We start from the raw sequence: 18,216 nt of genomic DNA on the forward strand, positions 1-18,216 counted from the left end.
AAGCATAAACACTTTAACAGGCCCATACTTGTTTATAAGAGCCTGTCCTACAGATGCAATTTTTTTTTTAAAGAAACAGTCTGTAGAATGTTTGTGGACAACATTATCCTGCCTAGATTTGTTCCTTACTTAGCTAACCTTCATTGGAAAATATTTCTTTAAACATTCATAAGGTGTGAGGGAGGTAGGTGCACAGTGAATTGAGTACCAGGCCTGAAGTCTTGGAAGATCTGGATTCAAATATGGCCTCATGTATTTCCTCACTGTGTGACCTTGGGCAAATCACTTAACCCAGATTGTCTCATCCTTCTGCTCTTCTGACTTAGAATTGCTATTAAGATAGAAGACAAGAGTTTAAAAAAACAAAATATTTATAGGTGGATGTTCATAATATCTAGCCATGAGGCAAGTATAGAAGGATGAAATGCCTAACAAACAACATTTGGCCACTATTACTGTCCCATGACTTTGGAATCCGAGAATCTGATTAAAATTAGATTTAGAATTGGAATTGGAATCTGGTTAGAATTACATCTGTTTTATGTGTGACCTTAGGCAAGTCATTTGACTGAGATTCAGTATCTTTATCTATAAATTGAGAGGCTCTAATTTGAAGTTCTCTTCTGGGATCCTTTTACTCAGAATTATGGATTTAGGGTCAGACAATACCTAAGAGTCCCTCTAGTCTAATCTTCCTCCCCACACTTGTTTTAAATGAAAACAAACAAACAAACAAACAAAAAAGGAAGCCCAAGTAAACTAGATGTGGCAGTTAAGAGACAAAACCAAAACAAACAAAAACAACTTACTATAGATTCAATCTTCCATTCTAACATTTACTAGTTTTGTAACCAGAAGTCACTCATACTATCTGCTTCCTCATTTGTAGAAAGGGGATAAAAAATACCTCAGGTATCTCACTAGTAGTGCTGTTGTGAGACTCAAATGAGATAATGTAAATACAATGTTTTGTAAACTTTAAAGTGAGATAAAGATTTCCTGGGAAGACCTGAATTCCTGAAATTTCTAGAATTAACCAATGCAGATGAAAAACTATTTTGCAAATGATTATTTTAAAGGATTGCCTGAATGTTAAGGAAAGTGGGGGCACCTATTGTGGAAGGCCTTTCAGAATAAGGCCACATCATGTGAGAAAGGGTTGTGGGAAGAGAGTGGCAGAAAGTATAAAAGTAATAAGGAGATGAAGAAGAAAGGAGACGTGGGAGTTCATAGTGAAGGGCCTCAGTTTTTCTCAGATGAGGCAGTTAAATGGGTGAATGGGAGCCAAAGGAGATTTGAGGAGGGATAAAAAAGTTAGAAGGTTTGCTGTGGCATAGTAAGTAGATAAGGGAGATAAAATAGGATTGCCTAGAAGCAAGTGAGAGCCCAGTTGAGGTTATATAATATAAAGTACATTTTGTACATAATATATATTCTATACTATGCATAAAGTATTATATATTATGTACATAATAGAAGTGTATATGAGTATATAACATACATAGTATATAACATACATTTTTGTTTTATACATAGTATAAATGTTATATACGAGATTTTATATATATTGGGTAACACATTTCACCTCTTTCCATCATTTATAACATTTCCTTGGGAAAATGTAAAAATATATTTGAATGAGTCAGTCAAGTGTAACAGAAAGGATCCAGGACTTTGGAGTCTGAAAACCTAAATTTTAGTCAATACTGCTGCTTACTAGTCAGCTGTGTAACCTTGGCTGAATCGCTTAACTTTTTGAACCTCCGTTTTCTCATTTGCAAAATGGGGATAATATTATGAGTACTGTCTACCTCATAGGTTGCTTGGATGGGAAGAGGGAGTAAACAGGGTATTCAAGGATATAAATGTGAGTAATGACTTGTATTTATATGATGCTTTTAGGCTTATACAGTGCCTTCCTTAAAAAATAGCCCTGGGAGAGAGATAAATACCCTTTCCAAAAAAAAATTTTTTTAAACCCTTGCCTTCCATCCCAGATCAATACTATGTATTGGTTCCAAGGCAGAAGCAGTAAGGACTAAGCAATGGGGTTTGTTAAGTGACTTGCCCAAGGTCACATAGTTAGGAAGTGTCTGAGGCTAGATTTGAACCTAGGACTTCCTGTCTGTAGGCGAGGCCCTCAATCCCCTGAGCCACCCAGCTGCCCTCAAGGTAAATGCTCTTGGACACCAGTAACTTGTTTCCTCTACATACAACTACATAAGACTGGGAAATAAAGGACATACTTTTGAGGGCCCTATTATCAAATGATCCCACTGGACTACTCCATGTCATTTAGGGGTCTAAAACAGACTACTTCTCTTTTCCAAGAAAAGTGGATGGGAGGGGAAAAGGATTGAGGGTGGAGATGGACCTTTGGTATATTGGAACTGTGGAAGCAAAATGTAAGACAAATGACCTCTGAGCTATAGATAAGTTCACAAATTTGAACAACCTATATTTAGAAATAGCTGTTGTCATCATAGCTCCTTTCTTATTCCCCTTTCCCTGAAAACCCCCATTAATGAACTTGAGACCCGAGGGAAAAGTGGATATGACCTTGGTGTGCCTCAGGTGTGCTACAAACTTGGAAGAGGAAGGGAAGGTTGGGGGAGGGATTGTTAAACTTGCAAGGTATAGGTATATGAGTTCATACCTGGGGATCCATTGACTTCTGTGGATAGACTTCATGGGGTCTGTGATGTTCTTTAGGGGAAAAAAATAACACCTTTAGTTTCACTAACCTCTAACTGAAATTTAATATTTCTTCATTTAATTAGGTATTTAATGTCACTGTTTGTTCCCTGCTATGAGAATGTAGTCATTATTACTAAAGTATAGCTTCAAATCTTTTCTCTCCATCTATCCATTCAGACCTTAACCCCTATTGCCTAGCTCTTTTGCCTTGGAATCAATACATAGTATTGATTCTAAGATGGAAGGTAAGGGTTAAAAAAAAGTCATTTCAAAAGTCACATTACATCTCCAGGCCTGTTTCCTCACCTATAAAAGAGGGTTGGACTGACTATATATGATTTCTAAAGTTTCCTTTGAGCTCTGATATTTGATTTTGTGACCTTGATCCCCACAGCAACACTATGGTGATAAATAGTACAACTATACTTATGCTTTAGATCAGTGAGGACATCTGGATGTGGGGGTGTAGTGATTAGGGAATTGCTTAAGGCAGTGATGGGCAAACTATGGCCTGGATCTGGCCCATGGGGAATAGTTTGCCCATCACTTCTTTAGATGGATAAGGAAATTGAAGCCAGGGTTACGTGAAGGGTCATTTAAGGTAACTGTTAGGAGAGGTGGTTACCACTCATCAGTATTTAACTTTATTGTGAAATGTGAGCAGCAATGTGGTATAGTGGGGAAGAGCCCTAGTAGGCAAGAGTCCTGGGGAAATGGCTCCACCACTAACTGAATGTGTGACCTTGATCAGCCACTTTATGATCTAGGTCACAGGATCAGATTTAGAGGTAGAAGGAACCTTAGAGGCCCTCTAACACCCTTATTTTACAGATGGAGTAACAACTGCAGAGAGGTTGACTATCAAGGTCATAAAGGTAGTGAAAAGCAGGATTTGAACCAAGAGTTCTTTCCACATCTTGGAGAGGTTAAATACTTGTTCGGTGTCATAGAGTCAGTGAGAGTTAGAATTTGAGCTTAGTTTCTAAATTTGGGCCTTTTTCCATTTATAGTATTATGTGAATTTAACATGAAGAAATTGAAGCTCAGAAAAGCTTAGTAACTTGACAACTGACAGCTATTAAAGGAACTAAGAGGGCACTTAAAAAATTAGTCTTTTTACTCTCTTATCTCTGGTAGCCTTTGTTCCTTTACAAGGAAAGTGAGTTAGAACTGGGGTGGTAGTGGGGAAGAGGCCCGAGGGGTTTTCCATCAAACCCCCTCCCCCTAAAGGCCTAAGAAATCAGAAACCTTAGTGTAGCTAAATGATTTGCCCAAGGTCACAGGAGTTCAACTCCCAAATTCAAGGTTTGTTATTCAGACCAAGCTACCTCCAAATCATCTCTAGCCCTTCATTGCTTTTGTAGCTGTGTGGAACATTACATATATTTTTAGTTATGTTCGATGTATTGATAGATTTTACCCACGTCTTTCCTCTTTTTCTTTTCTTTTCAAAAATACATATTCCGCTAGGTGGGAGAGGAGGGATACTGGAAGAAATTTTTACTTTGTAAGAACAAAATATAGCAATACAAATTTATTTTAAAAAATCCAAGTCCTGGTGACTGTTTTGCCGTGAATTTTTCCCCAGGGGTGAGACAGATTAGCTGTGGTAAGAGGAGAAACAAAAAGACAACCATCCCCACCGGACAGCCGGTTTGGTCTCCTCTTTCCCACCCTCAAGTGGATGGGGGGTGTTGGGTTAAAATGATTGGTGATGAAAAGCAGCCCACGGATGGGCAGTTTCAGAAACCAGTGACATGTCCAAATCTCTCCAGGTGACAGAAACCTGAAGGGTGACGATCAAGCCGATTACCATCTGGAGATAAGCTGCCGGCCGGTCTCCGGCACTAGGCCCGGTTCATTCATCAGCCATTATGCGGGTGCAATCACTCGATTAAGCACTTTCACCAACCAAACCCGGTCCCTTTCCGTACCCCCCCCCACCCCCCCTTTGCGGGGTGCACACTCAGCCTTGGAACACGACCCCCACCCCAGGCCCTAGTTGGTCAGAGGCCCATATTACTACTGCAGGCCAGGCCCAGGACCAGATGCCGGGACGTGGGCTTTTGTTCTCCCAGAGGCACATGCCGGGCGCAGGGCGGGAGAGTAGAACGGAGGCCCCAAGTTCAGTGACAGCACCCCTCCCCCACCACCCGGACTCCTCTCCCCCCACCCAGTTCCCCGCGAGCCAATGAGAATGTCGGGAAGAGGCTGCAGGGGCGGCGCTCCGAGGCTTTAGCGCCTGCGCGCGGGGCGCCGTGTCCTTTTGGTCCGAGCTGTAGCAAGGGTCTGTTCAGACAGCAAAGCGTTCCCCAGCTTTCAGCCCTCTTACAGCGGCTTTCTGTTTTCAATTCCACCACCTATCACTTCTGTAACGATGACGGAACAGGCCATCTCCTTTGCCAAGGACTTCTTGGCCGGTGGCATCGCCGCTGCTATTTCCAAGACCGCGGTGGCCCCCATCGAGAGAGTCAAGCTACTATTGCAGGTGAGTGTCTCGCAGACATGGACTGTCAAGTGAGCAAGCCCAGCTCCGGGACACGGACTTGGCCGGGGGGGGGGTAGGGGTGAGGGGTGAAATAGTATCTGGGGTAGGAGAAGGCCTGGAAATCCGGGGACTTGGCGCGCGGGGTTGCGCACCCCCCCCTTACGCTGCTAGTCTCCCCCCCTCCCTTTTCACTTTCATTGTGGGGAAGGGGGGAAGGCTACGCCCTAACAGAGTAGTCCGTAAATTGATTCTTACTAATCTCTTTACCCTGCGGACGAGCGCGCGCGCTCCCGCGCGTCCTCCCTCCCGTCCTTGACCGAGGAGGTCGCGTAGGAGGGACGGGAAGGTGACGGGGAGGAAGTAGCCCCCGGTTGGGTGTCGGGAAGGAGGGGGGCGGCTAGTCGATGACACGTGGGCCATCTGCCCTCCCCCCGGTCTCTTGGGCCCTTGGGGATAGGCGCGAAGCTCCCGGAAGTGTGCGTGAGCTCGCCGTTTAGGGGAGGTCTTTGTCCCTTCATGCCCCGCCCCGGCATCTTCACCTCTGCTACCCTTTTAAGGGAGAGGAGGAATGAGGAAGGGCGGGAGCGGGCTGACGTCAGTGGGTCACGTGCTGCCGGCGGCTCTGCTGCAGTAGCGGAGCTATGGGGAGGAGGTTGAATGCGGCAGCAGATGGGAGGAGGGTGTCGAGGGGAGAAAAAGGGGGAGGAACTTCTCCTGTTGTCATGGTGACCCCGCCGAGAAGTTGGCCTCCTTTCCTGTCTGCCTAGCCCATGTCTTCCTTTTGGCGCTCTTTGCTTGAGTTTTAGGCCCGGCAACTGGGAGCTTCTTTGCTTTAATTTTTTTAAATGGATTACGGAATGCAACCCTAATATTTCTAGATCACGTGCAGCGTCCTATGATAACGGAATTTGCAGATAAAAAAAGCACCCAGAGGTCACTTAGTAGAATCCTTCATATTTTAAAAATGAGGAAATTAAGGCCCATCGAGGCTGGTTTATCTAAGGTCACACTCAGCATTAAATTTGACAGCTAGAATCAGAACCCCTAGCTTCTGACTAGAAAGTGTTCTTTAACCTTGTAGGCCACAAAAATGGAAACTGAGGCCCAGAGGAATGGATGTACCTCAAGGTCACAGATATTTAGGGATGGCTTTCAAACCTAGCTTTTTAGATCCATTATTCTTCCCTTTGATAAAACCCTGTAAGGTAGGCAGGGCTGGTACCTAGCAATTAAGTTTAATGTTTATTAAGCACACACTTAAAAAGCACATATATTGTAAGACATTATGCTAGGCCTACATGTTAATCCCCTTTGAAGAACCAGGATCTTAAAGAGTAGCTGCAGGCCCTACTGCCCAAGGTCATACAGGTGGTTCATGTTAGAATTGGAAGTAGAATCCCAGGACTGCCTATCTTCAAAGGAGTCCAGACATTTCTAGTTTCATTTTCTTTGATGTAAGATAATAGGCTTGACATAGATGACCTCTAAGGTGCCTTTCCACCTTAAAATCTTATTAGATACAGCAGTGGTAGAAATCTTGTGACATTTACCTAGTCTTTAGGGTCTAATTTAAATAAATTTTAGCAGTCCTATACATTTTGATTAATTAGATCCGGCACCGTTGAAAAAATTCATTAATAAGATTATAATTCTGTCACTAGGCTTGCTATTAAAAAACATTTTAATGTTACATTTTGAATAAAGATTATTGCCTACTTGGGGAGGGGGGGCTTTTTTCCTAACCATTTGTTTTATCCTTTTTTTTTTTTAGGTGCAGCATGCAAGTAAACAAATTGCTGCAGATAAGCAGTACAAAGGCATTATGGACTGTATAGTCCGAATTCCAAAGGAACAAGGGATGCTTTCCTTCTGGCGGGGTAACTTAGCAAATGTCATCAGATATTTCCCCACCCAGGCCCTTAACTTCGCCTTTAAGGATAAGTATAAGCAGGTGTTTTTGGGAGGAGTGGACAAGCACACACAATTTTGGAGGTATTTTGCTGGTAATCTTGCCTCTGGTGGTGCAGCTGGAGCCACTTCTCTCTGCTTTGTCTACCCTTTGGATTTTGCGAGAACCCGCTTGGCAGCTGATGTTGGGAAATCTGGCACTGAGAGAGAATTCAAAGGCCTAGGAGACTGCCTTGTGAAAATCACCAAGTCTGATGGAATTCGGGGCTTATATCAAGGTTTCAATGTCTCAGTGCAGGGTATTATTATCTATAGAGCAGCCTACTTTGGAATCTATGATACAGCAAAAGGTAAGGGTCCTTTTTAAATGTTATCACCTAAGAAAAATTGCATTTGTAATTGCTTTCTTTTCTACTAAAAATAAATCAAATGAGTATGATTTATATTGTATCTACTTTTGGGGGGAGGGTGAGTATCTTTATATTTCTCCCATTGATAGGGTAGGGCAGGTTATGTCTGTCCTTCCACACTCCTGATTCTTAATAAACCATTACTCTTGGCAAACATGACAGGAGGTTTGCAAACAATACCATTTCACTATTAATGGTCTTTGCTGAGATTTTTTACAGCTTCAAAAAAAATTAAAATTTTAAACTAAGAATGAATATTTTCTTCCCTGCTAAATGGCACAGAAAAAACTGTCTTCTGTAAAAGATGTCTGGCATGGCATAGTTTTCTGCATTTGAAAACAGTTCTTTAATGTCTTAAAGATGACTTTTCCTGTGCTATAGAGTAAAACTAATATTGTTTCCTCTGTCGGAATTTAAACTTAGGTAAGAGGTTTGGGTTTGAATATAACAAATGGTGATTCTTTTCCAGGTATGCTTCCAGATCCTAAGAACACTCATATTGTGATAAGTTGGATGATTGCACAAACAGTGACTGCTGTAGCAGGCGTGGTTTCCTATCCCTTTGATACTGTAAGGCGACGAATGATGATGCAGTCTGGGCGCAAAGGAGGTAAGCTTTTTCCCCTTGGAAGTAAATGATTGGAGAAATATAATATTAATAGTAAAATAACTTTTGATATCTTCAGATGCATTTAACTATATTTTTGCCATTCATGAACCTTCCTACTTTTTTTATAAAGGTTTGTAAATGAAAATTGTGAGGGAAATTTTAGGCAACAAAATGTTTAAGTACAATTTTAAATTTTGTGAAAATGTTGCTTTTTTCACCTTTCAAAAGTGCATGCTTTTGAATCCTTGGTGATGCTTTTATACCTTGTCCTGAAATATCTGTAGCACATCCTCTTGGCAAGAGTTCTTTACACCCAGGACCTCAAGTCCCTATTTCAGCTACCTTGTGTCTTTTTTACCCTCATTTTTTGTATTTTCTGAGTTCTTTAACTTGGAGTTCTGAAGCCTAGAATTAATCTAGGTTTAAATTCAATGAACTAGGAAATAGCTAAGCTACCTATACTACTACCTATTGAAAACAAGGGAGACAAAGATGGGGGGTTTTGTATGTATTCAATATTAAGAAGTCCTGATATAAATTTTGATGAGTGGATGAAATCTATCTACTGCTTTAATCTTTTTTTTCTCTTTATTGCCCTTTTTATCTATTTATTTATTTATTTTCATGTTTTTTTTTTTGAACCCTTAACTTCTGTGTATTGACTCTTAGGTGGAAGAGTGGTAAGGGCGGGCAATGGGGATCAAGTGACTTGCCCAGGGTCACACAGTTGGGAAGTGTCTGAGGCCAGATTTGAATCTAGGCCTGACTCTCAATCCACTGAGCTACCCAGCTGCCCCTCTTTATTGCCCTTTGTTAGTAGTCCAAATTAAACACTGACCTGTTTGTAAATTCTACTTTGAAAAAGTACATGTCTTGAATTCTGACTGGAATTTCTCTTCCTGTCCTCAACAGCTGACATCATGTACACTGGGACAATTGACTGCTGGAGGAAGATTGCTAAAGATGAGGGTGGCAAAGCTTTCTTCAAGGGTGCCTGGTCCAATGTTCTTAGAGGCATGGGTGGAGCTTTTGTACTTGTCCTGTATGATGAATTGAAGAAAGTAATCTAAGTACATCTTACCTAAAAATGGAAACAGTGAATATAGATCATGTAGAATACTTAACCATACTTTAGCATTTTGGACCATTGACCTTCAAGAAATTCCTGTTGTCTTTTTATCCAGGCCAGATCATGTTTGTAGAGGAACCAGGAAAAGCTCTTAGAAAAAGGGACTCATTTATTGTGATCCATTATTCACACAATGGAACTGATGATGATTCAGTATATTGATTCTATTGGTTTTGGGGAAAATAACAGTTACTGTGGGTCCAAGGAGGCAGATCAACTTAGACCATCTAGTTTAATGCTATTTTGTAGGACCATAAATTTGTGTTTAAGTAATTTATTTAAAGAAAAAAAATCATGTCTCCCATTTGTACTTAAGCACTATATATACTATTTTGCACAGCTGACTATTTGGCAGTTATGATGATCTGTGTTGGGCATTCTGCTGTAAAACAATAAATACACAGAACACTCTAATAAGACTCCTGATGTAATAACTGGATTATCAAATATGGTTTGTGGTGAGTTTTTTGGGGCCATGAGCGCATGCTACAGGTACTGAATTTTTTTTGTTAACCATGGTGATACAAATTAGCTACTGAATTCAGTAGATATACTAGGGCATATGTTAAGATTTATCAAAAATAGGTTGTTATGACCTGCCTAATAGCTTAAATACAAAGAAGTGATCTTAAAATGAAAATTAGTTGAATGAAGAAATTTTAGCTTTCCCACTCCTGCTACAGGAGTGCTTGAGTTGCACAGCTGCTTTTATGCTACAGTTCAAAAATTTGACCATGATCTTTTATAGAAAAGCACTTAAAGAATCATAGAGGTGAAATGATAACAGTAAAAAAAAGTAGCTGAATCAGAACTGGGGCTCAAATCTAGTATTTTCAACATACTATGGAAGATCTCTACTTATATCAATACAAGTATAACCTTTGTTACACATTTGAGTATTATCTAATTTCTGCAGTGGGCTGATAAAATAAAAATTTAGTAGCTGATTGTAGGAAAAGCTGACATGAGTAGTATAGAACATAATGGCCTTATATAATGGTTCTTTGTTTTCAGATAGATACTGTTATTTAATTCAGTAAAAATGATTTTCTAGCTGCTCTTTTTGGTCTTCAGTACTTAACCATTAAATTCTTCAGAAAGATATCATTCAAGGCTTCTTTCTAGTCTTCCCTACTGTTCTGATAACTTTACATTGCTGTAGCACTATTTCATATTCTGTAGCAAAGGAGTCTTTTTCAAATTGAAAGGGAAAATGATTGCACAACAATTCTAGATCCTGTAATTGATAATTTGAGTAAAGTGATCACTAGGGAGTGTGTATAAATTTATCAAGTTATTTTTTAAAATCTACTTTTTTTTTCAAAATCCTTTAAGTGCCATAAATCTAATATTGCCTTTCACAAAACTGAACATATAAGATACCTATATGCACAATGGATAGGATACAAAGATGATTCTGAAAATACATTATGTGGGAGAGAAGAGAATCTTCAACAGATGCAGAGAGGTTACATTTAGGTGCTGGGAGAAAGTAGAATCCTTAAAAGTAAAAACAAGGAGTTGTCTACCATATTAAATACTGCTGAGGAATAGAAGGGTAATCAAGTACCTGCAGTATGCAAACACAAAAAGGCCATTAAAAATCATTAAAAGTTGACATAAAAGCTAAATCAAAAAGGCTGGTGTCTACCTCTAGAGAATGAAGGGTGTTGGTCACTTTGTAGGTAGGAGTGGGAGGTGGGTGAGATCAGAAATCAGTTTTGGAATGATCAATGGAGCAAAGTCTCAGAGCAGTCAGAATAGCCACCTTATATTAAGGCCTAAGAGAAACAAAGACATTAGGAAGTCTAGAGAAGATGAAACTTTTGACAAATGACCTTATTTTTGTCATACTTTAAGACGAGGAAGAAGGTGCAATTTTAGTGGTGAAATTTACAGCTACCATAGTGAAATGTCTTCGAAAATGGGTATAAAAGGGTTACTTTGCAAAAATGAAGGCTTAATGGGAATTGGTACCAATAAGCATTAAGTACTTGTCAAGTGCAAAGTAGGCAGACATTCAGCACTAGTATTGTGCTAAGACATTAGCCATACATACAAACTTAATTGGGGGGGAGGGGGAAGGGAATCTGCAATAGCCTCTTGAAACAGTTGGCCCTTGATCTGAGAGGACTACGGGTTCCAGTGAGAAATGAAGGACAAATCAGTCTAAAGGCAGGCGATATCCCCACGAACAAGTGTGCTAGTATGGAATTTTTAAAGTGTTGGGGGAGAAGGTTGGAATTAGATCTTTAAAGACCAGTTAGAGATAAGGCAGTAGGGAGCTGCTAAAGCAAAGCAATGTAATAGATCAGAGCAGGAGATAGTGAAGAGTCAAAAATAATGAGTGATGGTGTTTTATTAGATGAATAGGACATTTGGGACTTAAGAAAAATAAAGAGTTTTGCCTTTGGGGTATAAAGGTGGAGATGGGCTGATAGTGCTAAGAAGTTGCTGAGATGGAGATGTGGGAATTGTCTGCATAGAGATGATAAACCCATAAAAGTTGGGACAATTTTGATCTAAACCTATTTGAGGAGAGAACATAATCTGCAAAGAAGACAACATTTGTCAGATCAAGAGAGTGGTATTCCAAAGTGGACAACAATGTCACTAGAGGTCAAGATAGAAGGGGACTGAAAAGGCCATTAAATTAAGCAATTAAAAAAAAGTTGGTTATCAAAGTTTCACTTGGATAAGCTATATATTGTTCCAAGGGTGGAGAAAAGAAAATGGAGGGACCAAGTGAAGATATTTTTCTAGGGATGATGCTATGGAAGGGAGGAAGGGGTGGTATGGGTAAGTAAAGGTTTTCTTTTTTCTTTTTCTTTTTTAAATCCTTAACTTGTGTATATTGGCTCCTTGGTGGAAGAGTGGTAAGGGTGGGCAATGGGGGTCAAGTGACTTGCCCAGGGTCACACAGCTGGTCTGAGGCTGGATTTGAATCTAGGACCTCCCATCTCTAGGCCTGACTCTCAATGAAGGTTTTCTTGAGGATAGAGATTTGGGTATATTTGTCAGCATCAAGGAGCCACCATTGGGTCAAAAAGATGGGGAGAGGTCACATAGGAGATGGACAGGGATAAAATCAAGATAGAATTGGAGGGATTATTAGCAAAAAGGGACCCCTTACATTATCAGAACAGAAGGTAGATAATGTTAAGGTGATATGAAAATGTAAGGTATTTAAGTTGAGGATTATCAGAATAGGACAAGAAAGCAAACTAAGGATTCAAAAGTAAAGGCAGGGAGGGCATTAAAAAATATTTTTATTATGCAAAACACATGTCCCTATTGGTCATTGTTGTAAGAGCACACATACAAAATCAAAACCCCCAAATAAAACAGTAAATACACTGATGCAGGCTAGTATGATTTGATCAGCATGCATCCAACAGTTCTTTCTCTGGAGATAAATATCCTTTCCCATCACAAGTCTGGGATTGTCCCAGATGAATGCATTGCTGAGTATCCAAGTTTTCACAGTTGATCATCTTAAAATACTGCTGATACTGTGTATGATGGTCTCTTCTGCTTTTTTTTTCTTTTTGTCCCTTTTTTTTTTGGCTGTGCATCAATTCCTGCAGATCTTTACAGCCCATTCAGAAATCATCTTGCTCATCATTTCTATAGCACAATAGTGTTCCATCACCAACATATACCACAATCTGTTCAGCCATTCCCCAATTGATGGACAGTGGTGATGGGGTTAAGATTGAGGGGGGAAAATGAGGCAAAAATAAGGTAAGAATAGGCAAACATCAAGGTGAATTATGAACAGGTGGAGGAAGAGGGAGAAATGGAAGGATGAGGTAAGCAGAGAATTTCAGAGCTGATTTTATAGAGAACTATTTTAGTGCTAATGTGATACAGTTGGCTGAAGTAAAAGTGGAAATGAGTAATTCTAGAAACTGAGGATCAAGAAAATATATATTGAATTCTCTAATGCTGACATCAGGTGAAGAGGAAGATTGAGCCAGTTGCCACAGTCATGGAGAAAAGTTAATGTGATCAGGAAGGTTTTCCATAAGGGTTGGAAGAGGGTAGTATGATAGTTGTGTATAGCATGACCTTAGCTAAAAGGACAGAGTAAATGTTAGTGACAGCAAGGAATATGTTTACCCTGTCTCCAGGTAGGTGAGGGGTGGGGAAGTTAGGGAGGTGTGGGTAAAGGAGTGGCCAGAATGAATAAGGAAGGGCAACTAACCAAATGGAGTCTTCACAGAAAGGCCAAGATTAATTCGAGGTCAAGTAGGTGATGATTGAGCAGCTAGATGATACAGATGATAGAGCAGTGATGGTAAACCTATGACATGCGTCGTAGCCATTTTCTTTTTTTTTTTTTAAAACCCTTACCTTCTATCTTGGAGTCAATACTGTATATTGGCTCCAGGGCAGAAGAGTGTTAAAGGCTAGGCAATGGGGGTTAAGTGACTTGCCCAGGGACACACAGCTAGGAAGTCTCTGAGGTTAGATTTGAACCCAGGACCTGACCTTCTGTCTCTAGATCTGGCTCTCAATCCACTGAGCCACCCAGCTGCCCCCTCATAGCCATTTTTTTTTAAACCCTTAACTTCTATGTATTTGCTCATAGGTGGAAGAGTAGTAAGGGTGGGCAATGGGGGTCAAGTGACTTGCCCAGGGTCACACAGCTGGGAAGTGTCTGAGGCCGGATTTGAACTTAGGACCTCCCGTCTCTAGGCCTGACTCTCAATCCACTGAGCTACCCAGCTGCTCCCCTCATAGCCATTTTCAATGACACAGCCCCATACAGAGAAGTATGGGGCCGCATACTAAGGATGAAACATTTGCTGTAGTGTAGTGTAGCACTATAGATAACAATTCTACCTATGTTAATTTACCTATTTTGGTTTATTAAATACAGTTATATATTACAATTATACATTTTTGTTTAAATAACTATAAATAGCGCAAAATTATGGTTTTTTTTCTCGAAGTGACAGCACCTGAGTTATGCTTATTTTTTTGGCAAATTTTGACACATGGAACTCAAAAGGTTGTCCATCACTGTGATAGAGCAACAGGCTTGGAGTCAAGATGACTAGAATTCAAATTTGGCCTCAGATACTTCCTAGCTTTGTGGCCCTGAGCAAGTCTCTTAGGATTGCCTAGCTCTTAGTTTTCTTCTGTCTTAGAATTGATACTAAAACAGCAAAGGATTGAAAAGAGGAGGAGGAAGGGTTAGAACCCAGGTCTTCCTGAGTGTCTAGCTTTTTATCTTCTGTGCAAGATTTGATTGCAAAACTTTTATAGACCCTCAAGCTTTTCATGAAAGCAGAGACCCATTTTGGGGGGTCCAATTATAACATTTTACTACTCTTGCTATAAGACAGCAAACCATAGGATACAAGTGCTCCAGGAGAATTAAAAATTAATATCATATAGAGGACAAAGAAAGGGTACATATTATGTATAAGATGGGTATAATAATAGTTCCAAAGAATAACAGAAGTAAGGGAAGTCATAAAAGAATTTTATCAGAGAAGATAGGTTATTGTGTGGGAAGAATAAAGGCTTAATGAGTGGAAAACAGGTTTCCAACACGTTGGGTGAACTTCCTTTGAGCAAGAGTAATACAAGATGGTAGGTATGTATGTATGGGTTGAAATCTGCACCACTCACTGTAAGGAATTCAGGAATTGGTGAGATTACAGATCTTTTTCTGATCTGACTTCTCCAGGAATGTATACTTATACATATAGCAATAAGATTGCAAGTTCAAAGAATATGCATGAATACATCTTGCATGATTTCAAATGATCTCTAGAACACAGAACAATTTGTCATTTCACCAACAATGAAAGTAGAAGTGTAACTTTCCACAGCCATTCCAATTTGTCATATTTGTCAATTTGTTACAATAATGGAAGACGTAAAGAGTAGTTTTAATTAATAATACTGCTAGTGGTATGCTTTCATACAATCATTTATGGTTTACAATTCTTTTGAAAACTGAACAATGCCAGCAAGAGCAGATTCCCCCTTCCCCATGTCCAGAGGAAGTTCAGAGTAGACAGACAGCCCCAAGGTGGCAACCTTGGAAGATCTCAGAAGCATCAGCATCCATTAACAAAGCAGTGCTTACACCAAAATGGCCCAGTTATTTGGGGGGTTCTGAAACAGCTAACACTCATGTTTTGAGATGTCATAGAGACCTTTGAAAATCTAGTGCTTTGAAACTCAACAATCATGGTACTAACCCTGGGAAGTAAAGGCAAAGAATAGAAGCCCAGAGGACCCCAGAGTAAGATAATCTATTCACCCAAAAGCTCATTAGGGGCATGGATTTTGGCCTTAACATAAAGCTGTGGTTCAGGAACTAACATTGGAGTAATGAGTAAAAGAATAAAATGATGAGTATAAAAATCATTGTTGATTTGGATACCCCCCCCCCCCAAAAAAAAGAGTGAGTATAAACACTGGGGGGAAAGGATTTTCTATAAAGACTACATGAACACAATAGAAATAAAGTAAGAGATTAAAACAAGGAAAGAAAAATCCAAGAGAAAGATATGATAGAATAAAAAACTTAGAAGAGCAAATGATTAACCTTTTTAAAAATAGACTTTCTTAAAACTAAGCTGTCTTAGCTATGTGGAATCAATGATTCCATGAGATAGAATAAAATGTTAAAGCAAAATCAAAAGATTGAAAGAAGAAAAGAAAATACAAAGTAATCTGATTTTTAAAAAAAACGTTATTGAAAGCAGGTCAAGGAGAGATAATTTAACAATTATTCTCCATTCCATAGTCAAAACCAACCAACCAAACAACAAAATAAGCCTTGCTTCCATTTTAAACCTTTTCCTTTCTCATTCCTTCCAACTTGCATATTAGGAGATCAGACTCCCTTCTTAGGACTCAGTTTCACTGGACACACTTTCCACTCACTGGTTGCACTTCCACTCATACTCCCTAAGAATGATGTTGGTGATGATGAAGAGAGTTGGAATACTTCCTGTTCTTCATTTCCTGGTTCACAGTCTCTCTCCTCCCCAAATCCTGCCCATATACTAGAGAATTTCAACATATATATTGATACTCCCTCAAACATTTCCTCAATTTAGTCATTTTCCATTAAATACTCCTCTCCCACCCCTGCTACACAGGGATAGTCATTCTCCATCTTATCACCTACAAATGTTCCACTTCTTTGTTAAGGACCTCTGAAATTAATTTATCTCTTCACAATCTATTGTCATTCCATCTCACTCTCTGCCTTGCAATCCCAAATGCCATTTTTTTATTTTCCTGACCCCTTGGTTCTTACCTAGGCCTCACCCCTGCACAAATAACACTTTCTTCTCCTTCACCTTGACTCCTTTGGAAAAACAGTTCAACTGGACATTGCCATCTTCTCTCCAGTTCTTTGCCCCCTTATCATATTATATAGTGCTTCCAAGTCTCAGCTCTGGATTGCTTTCACCATCGACTGTCTTCTCTCTTACATACTCCTGAATGAAGCTAGAGAAAATCATGAAACCAGGGCTAATGGAACCTCTATAAATTTATACAAAGTAATCTCAACAGGACCCTTACTGTGACAAAACATTTTTTGTAATTCTAAAATCAATTTACTATTACATTTACCACAGTACCTTATCCAAACTTTTTAATCCTCCAGCTTCCCTTGCCTCCCTCTCCCTCCACCCTCCTAATTGAGACCTTGCTTCATTTCTGACTGAAAAAAATTGAGACCATTAACCAAGAATTTCTTGCTCACTCAGATGTCTTTTAGCCATTCCTTCTGCCTTTGCCCTTGTCCCACATGAAGAGGTGGCCTTTCTCTTTGCCAAGGCCAACCCTTTAACAGGTACAAGTGATTCTTCCATCCTGGCTTCTCAAGCAGATTGCTTCCTCTATAATCCCTATTCTCTCACTTATCTTCAATTTACAGTGTGCTTCTAAAGCTTACAAGCACCCTCCTCAATCCTTAATTGGATCCCAATCTTCCAATGTCTCCCCAATCCTCAAAAAAATCCTCACTTGATCCTTCTCAACCAGCTATGGCTCTTTATCGCAGTCCTTTTGTGGTTAAACTGGAAAAGATCACTTTTCATTGTGTCTGCACTTCATTTCCTTTCACTTTCTTTTGAACACTGTTCGTCTGGCTTATAACCTCATCATTCATCTGGAATAGTACTCTTCAAAGTTACTAATGATCTTTTAATTACAAATCTAATGGCCTTTTTTCAAACTTCATCTCTCTTGATCTATCTGTGATTTTTGATGCTGTGAATAACCCTCTTCCCATTGAAACTCTCTTCTTCCTAGGTTTTTGTGACCCTGCGCTCTCATTCTTCTACTTGACTCCTCAGTCTCCTTTTCTGAGCTGTATGAGAAGACCATATAAACATGGGAAAAGGGGTGGCAAGAGTGGACATGAGATGAATTGCAGTCTTAAATAAACTAAGTGGGGTCATACACACACACTCAAAGTGTTTAGTATAGAAATCAAACAACAGGGAAATAAGCAGGGATGGAGGGAGGTAGAGGTTAAGAGGAAGAATATTACAGAGTAGGAAAGAGACACAAACATCCTTGATCCTGAATTAAAAGGTGGAGGGGAGGGAGGGAAGCAAAGAACTAGAATTTAAAGGAAAGGCAGTAATCCATTGTAGAATGGCTGGATAAATTAGGGTATATGAATATAAAAAAATATTTTATACTGTAAAAAATAACAAAAGATACAATTATAGACAATCCTGGGTGATATGAATTGATGGTGAGTGAAACCAAGAGAATAATTTATTTAAGGACAATACCCTAAAGAGAAACAACTGAAAAGCTTAAGAACTCTGATCAATATGACAATGTGTTCTGAAGACCTCTGTTGAAACATGTTATCCACCTCCTGACAAATTGGTAGACTCAAGGAATAGAAAGACATACATTTTTGGATGTGGCCACTGTGTGGATTCATTTTGCTTGACTATGCTTATTTATTAAAAGA

The 18,216-nt window shown here is 39.7% G+C and overlaps 1 protein-coding gene across 1 annotated transcript; it reads left to right on the plus strand.

Moving 5' to 3' along the window:
• Window positions 1–4,955: 4,955 nt before the first annotated feature.
• On the plus strand, window positions 4,956–9,656 carry SLC25A6 (solute carrier family 25 member 6). Its single transcript, XM_044670399.1, has 4 exons — window positions 4,956–5,185; window positions 6,957–7,443; window positions 7,973–8,113; window positions 9,026–9,656. Exons 1-4 carry the CDS (start codon window positions 5,075–5,077, stop codon window positions 9,181–9,183), a joined length of 897 nt encoding a protein of 298 aa, XP_044526334.1. The 5' UTR covers window positions 4,956–5,074; the 3' UTR covers window positions 9,184–9,656.
• The last annotated feature ends 8,560 nt before the right edge of the window (window positions 9,657–18,216 follow it).

The sequence above is a fragment of the Gracilinanus agilis genome, chromosome 3, assembly GCF_016433145.1.
Source record: "Gracilinanus agilis isolate LMUSP501 chromosome 3, AgileGrace, whole genome shotgun sequence".
Taxonomy (NCBI): domain Eukaryota; kingdom Metazoa; phylum Chordata; class Mammalia; order Didelphimorphia; family Didelphidae; genus Gracilinanus; species Gracilinanus agilis.

What these genes read in the sequence shown, in the direction of transcription:
- SLC25A6 (XM_044670399.1), top strand. Translation starts at nt 5,075, where the DNA reads ATGACGGAACAGGCCATCTCCTTTGCCAAGGACTTCTTGGCCGGTGGC. An exon ending in GAGTCAAGCTACTATTGCAG is followed by an intron (nt 5,186 to 6,956) that starts GTGAGTGTCTCG and finishes TTTTTTTTTTAG; the next exon opens with GTGCAGCATGCAAGTAAACA. An exon ending in GCAGTCTGGGCGCAAAGGAG is followed by an intron (nt 8,114 to 9,025) that starts GTAAGCTTTTTC and finishes TGTCCTCAACAG; the next exon opens with CTGACATCATGTACACTGGG.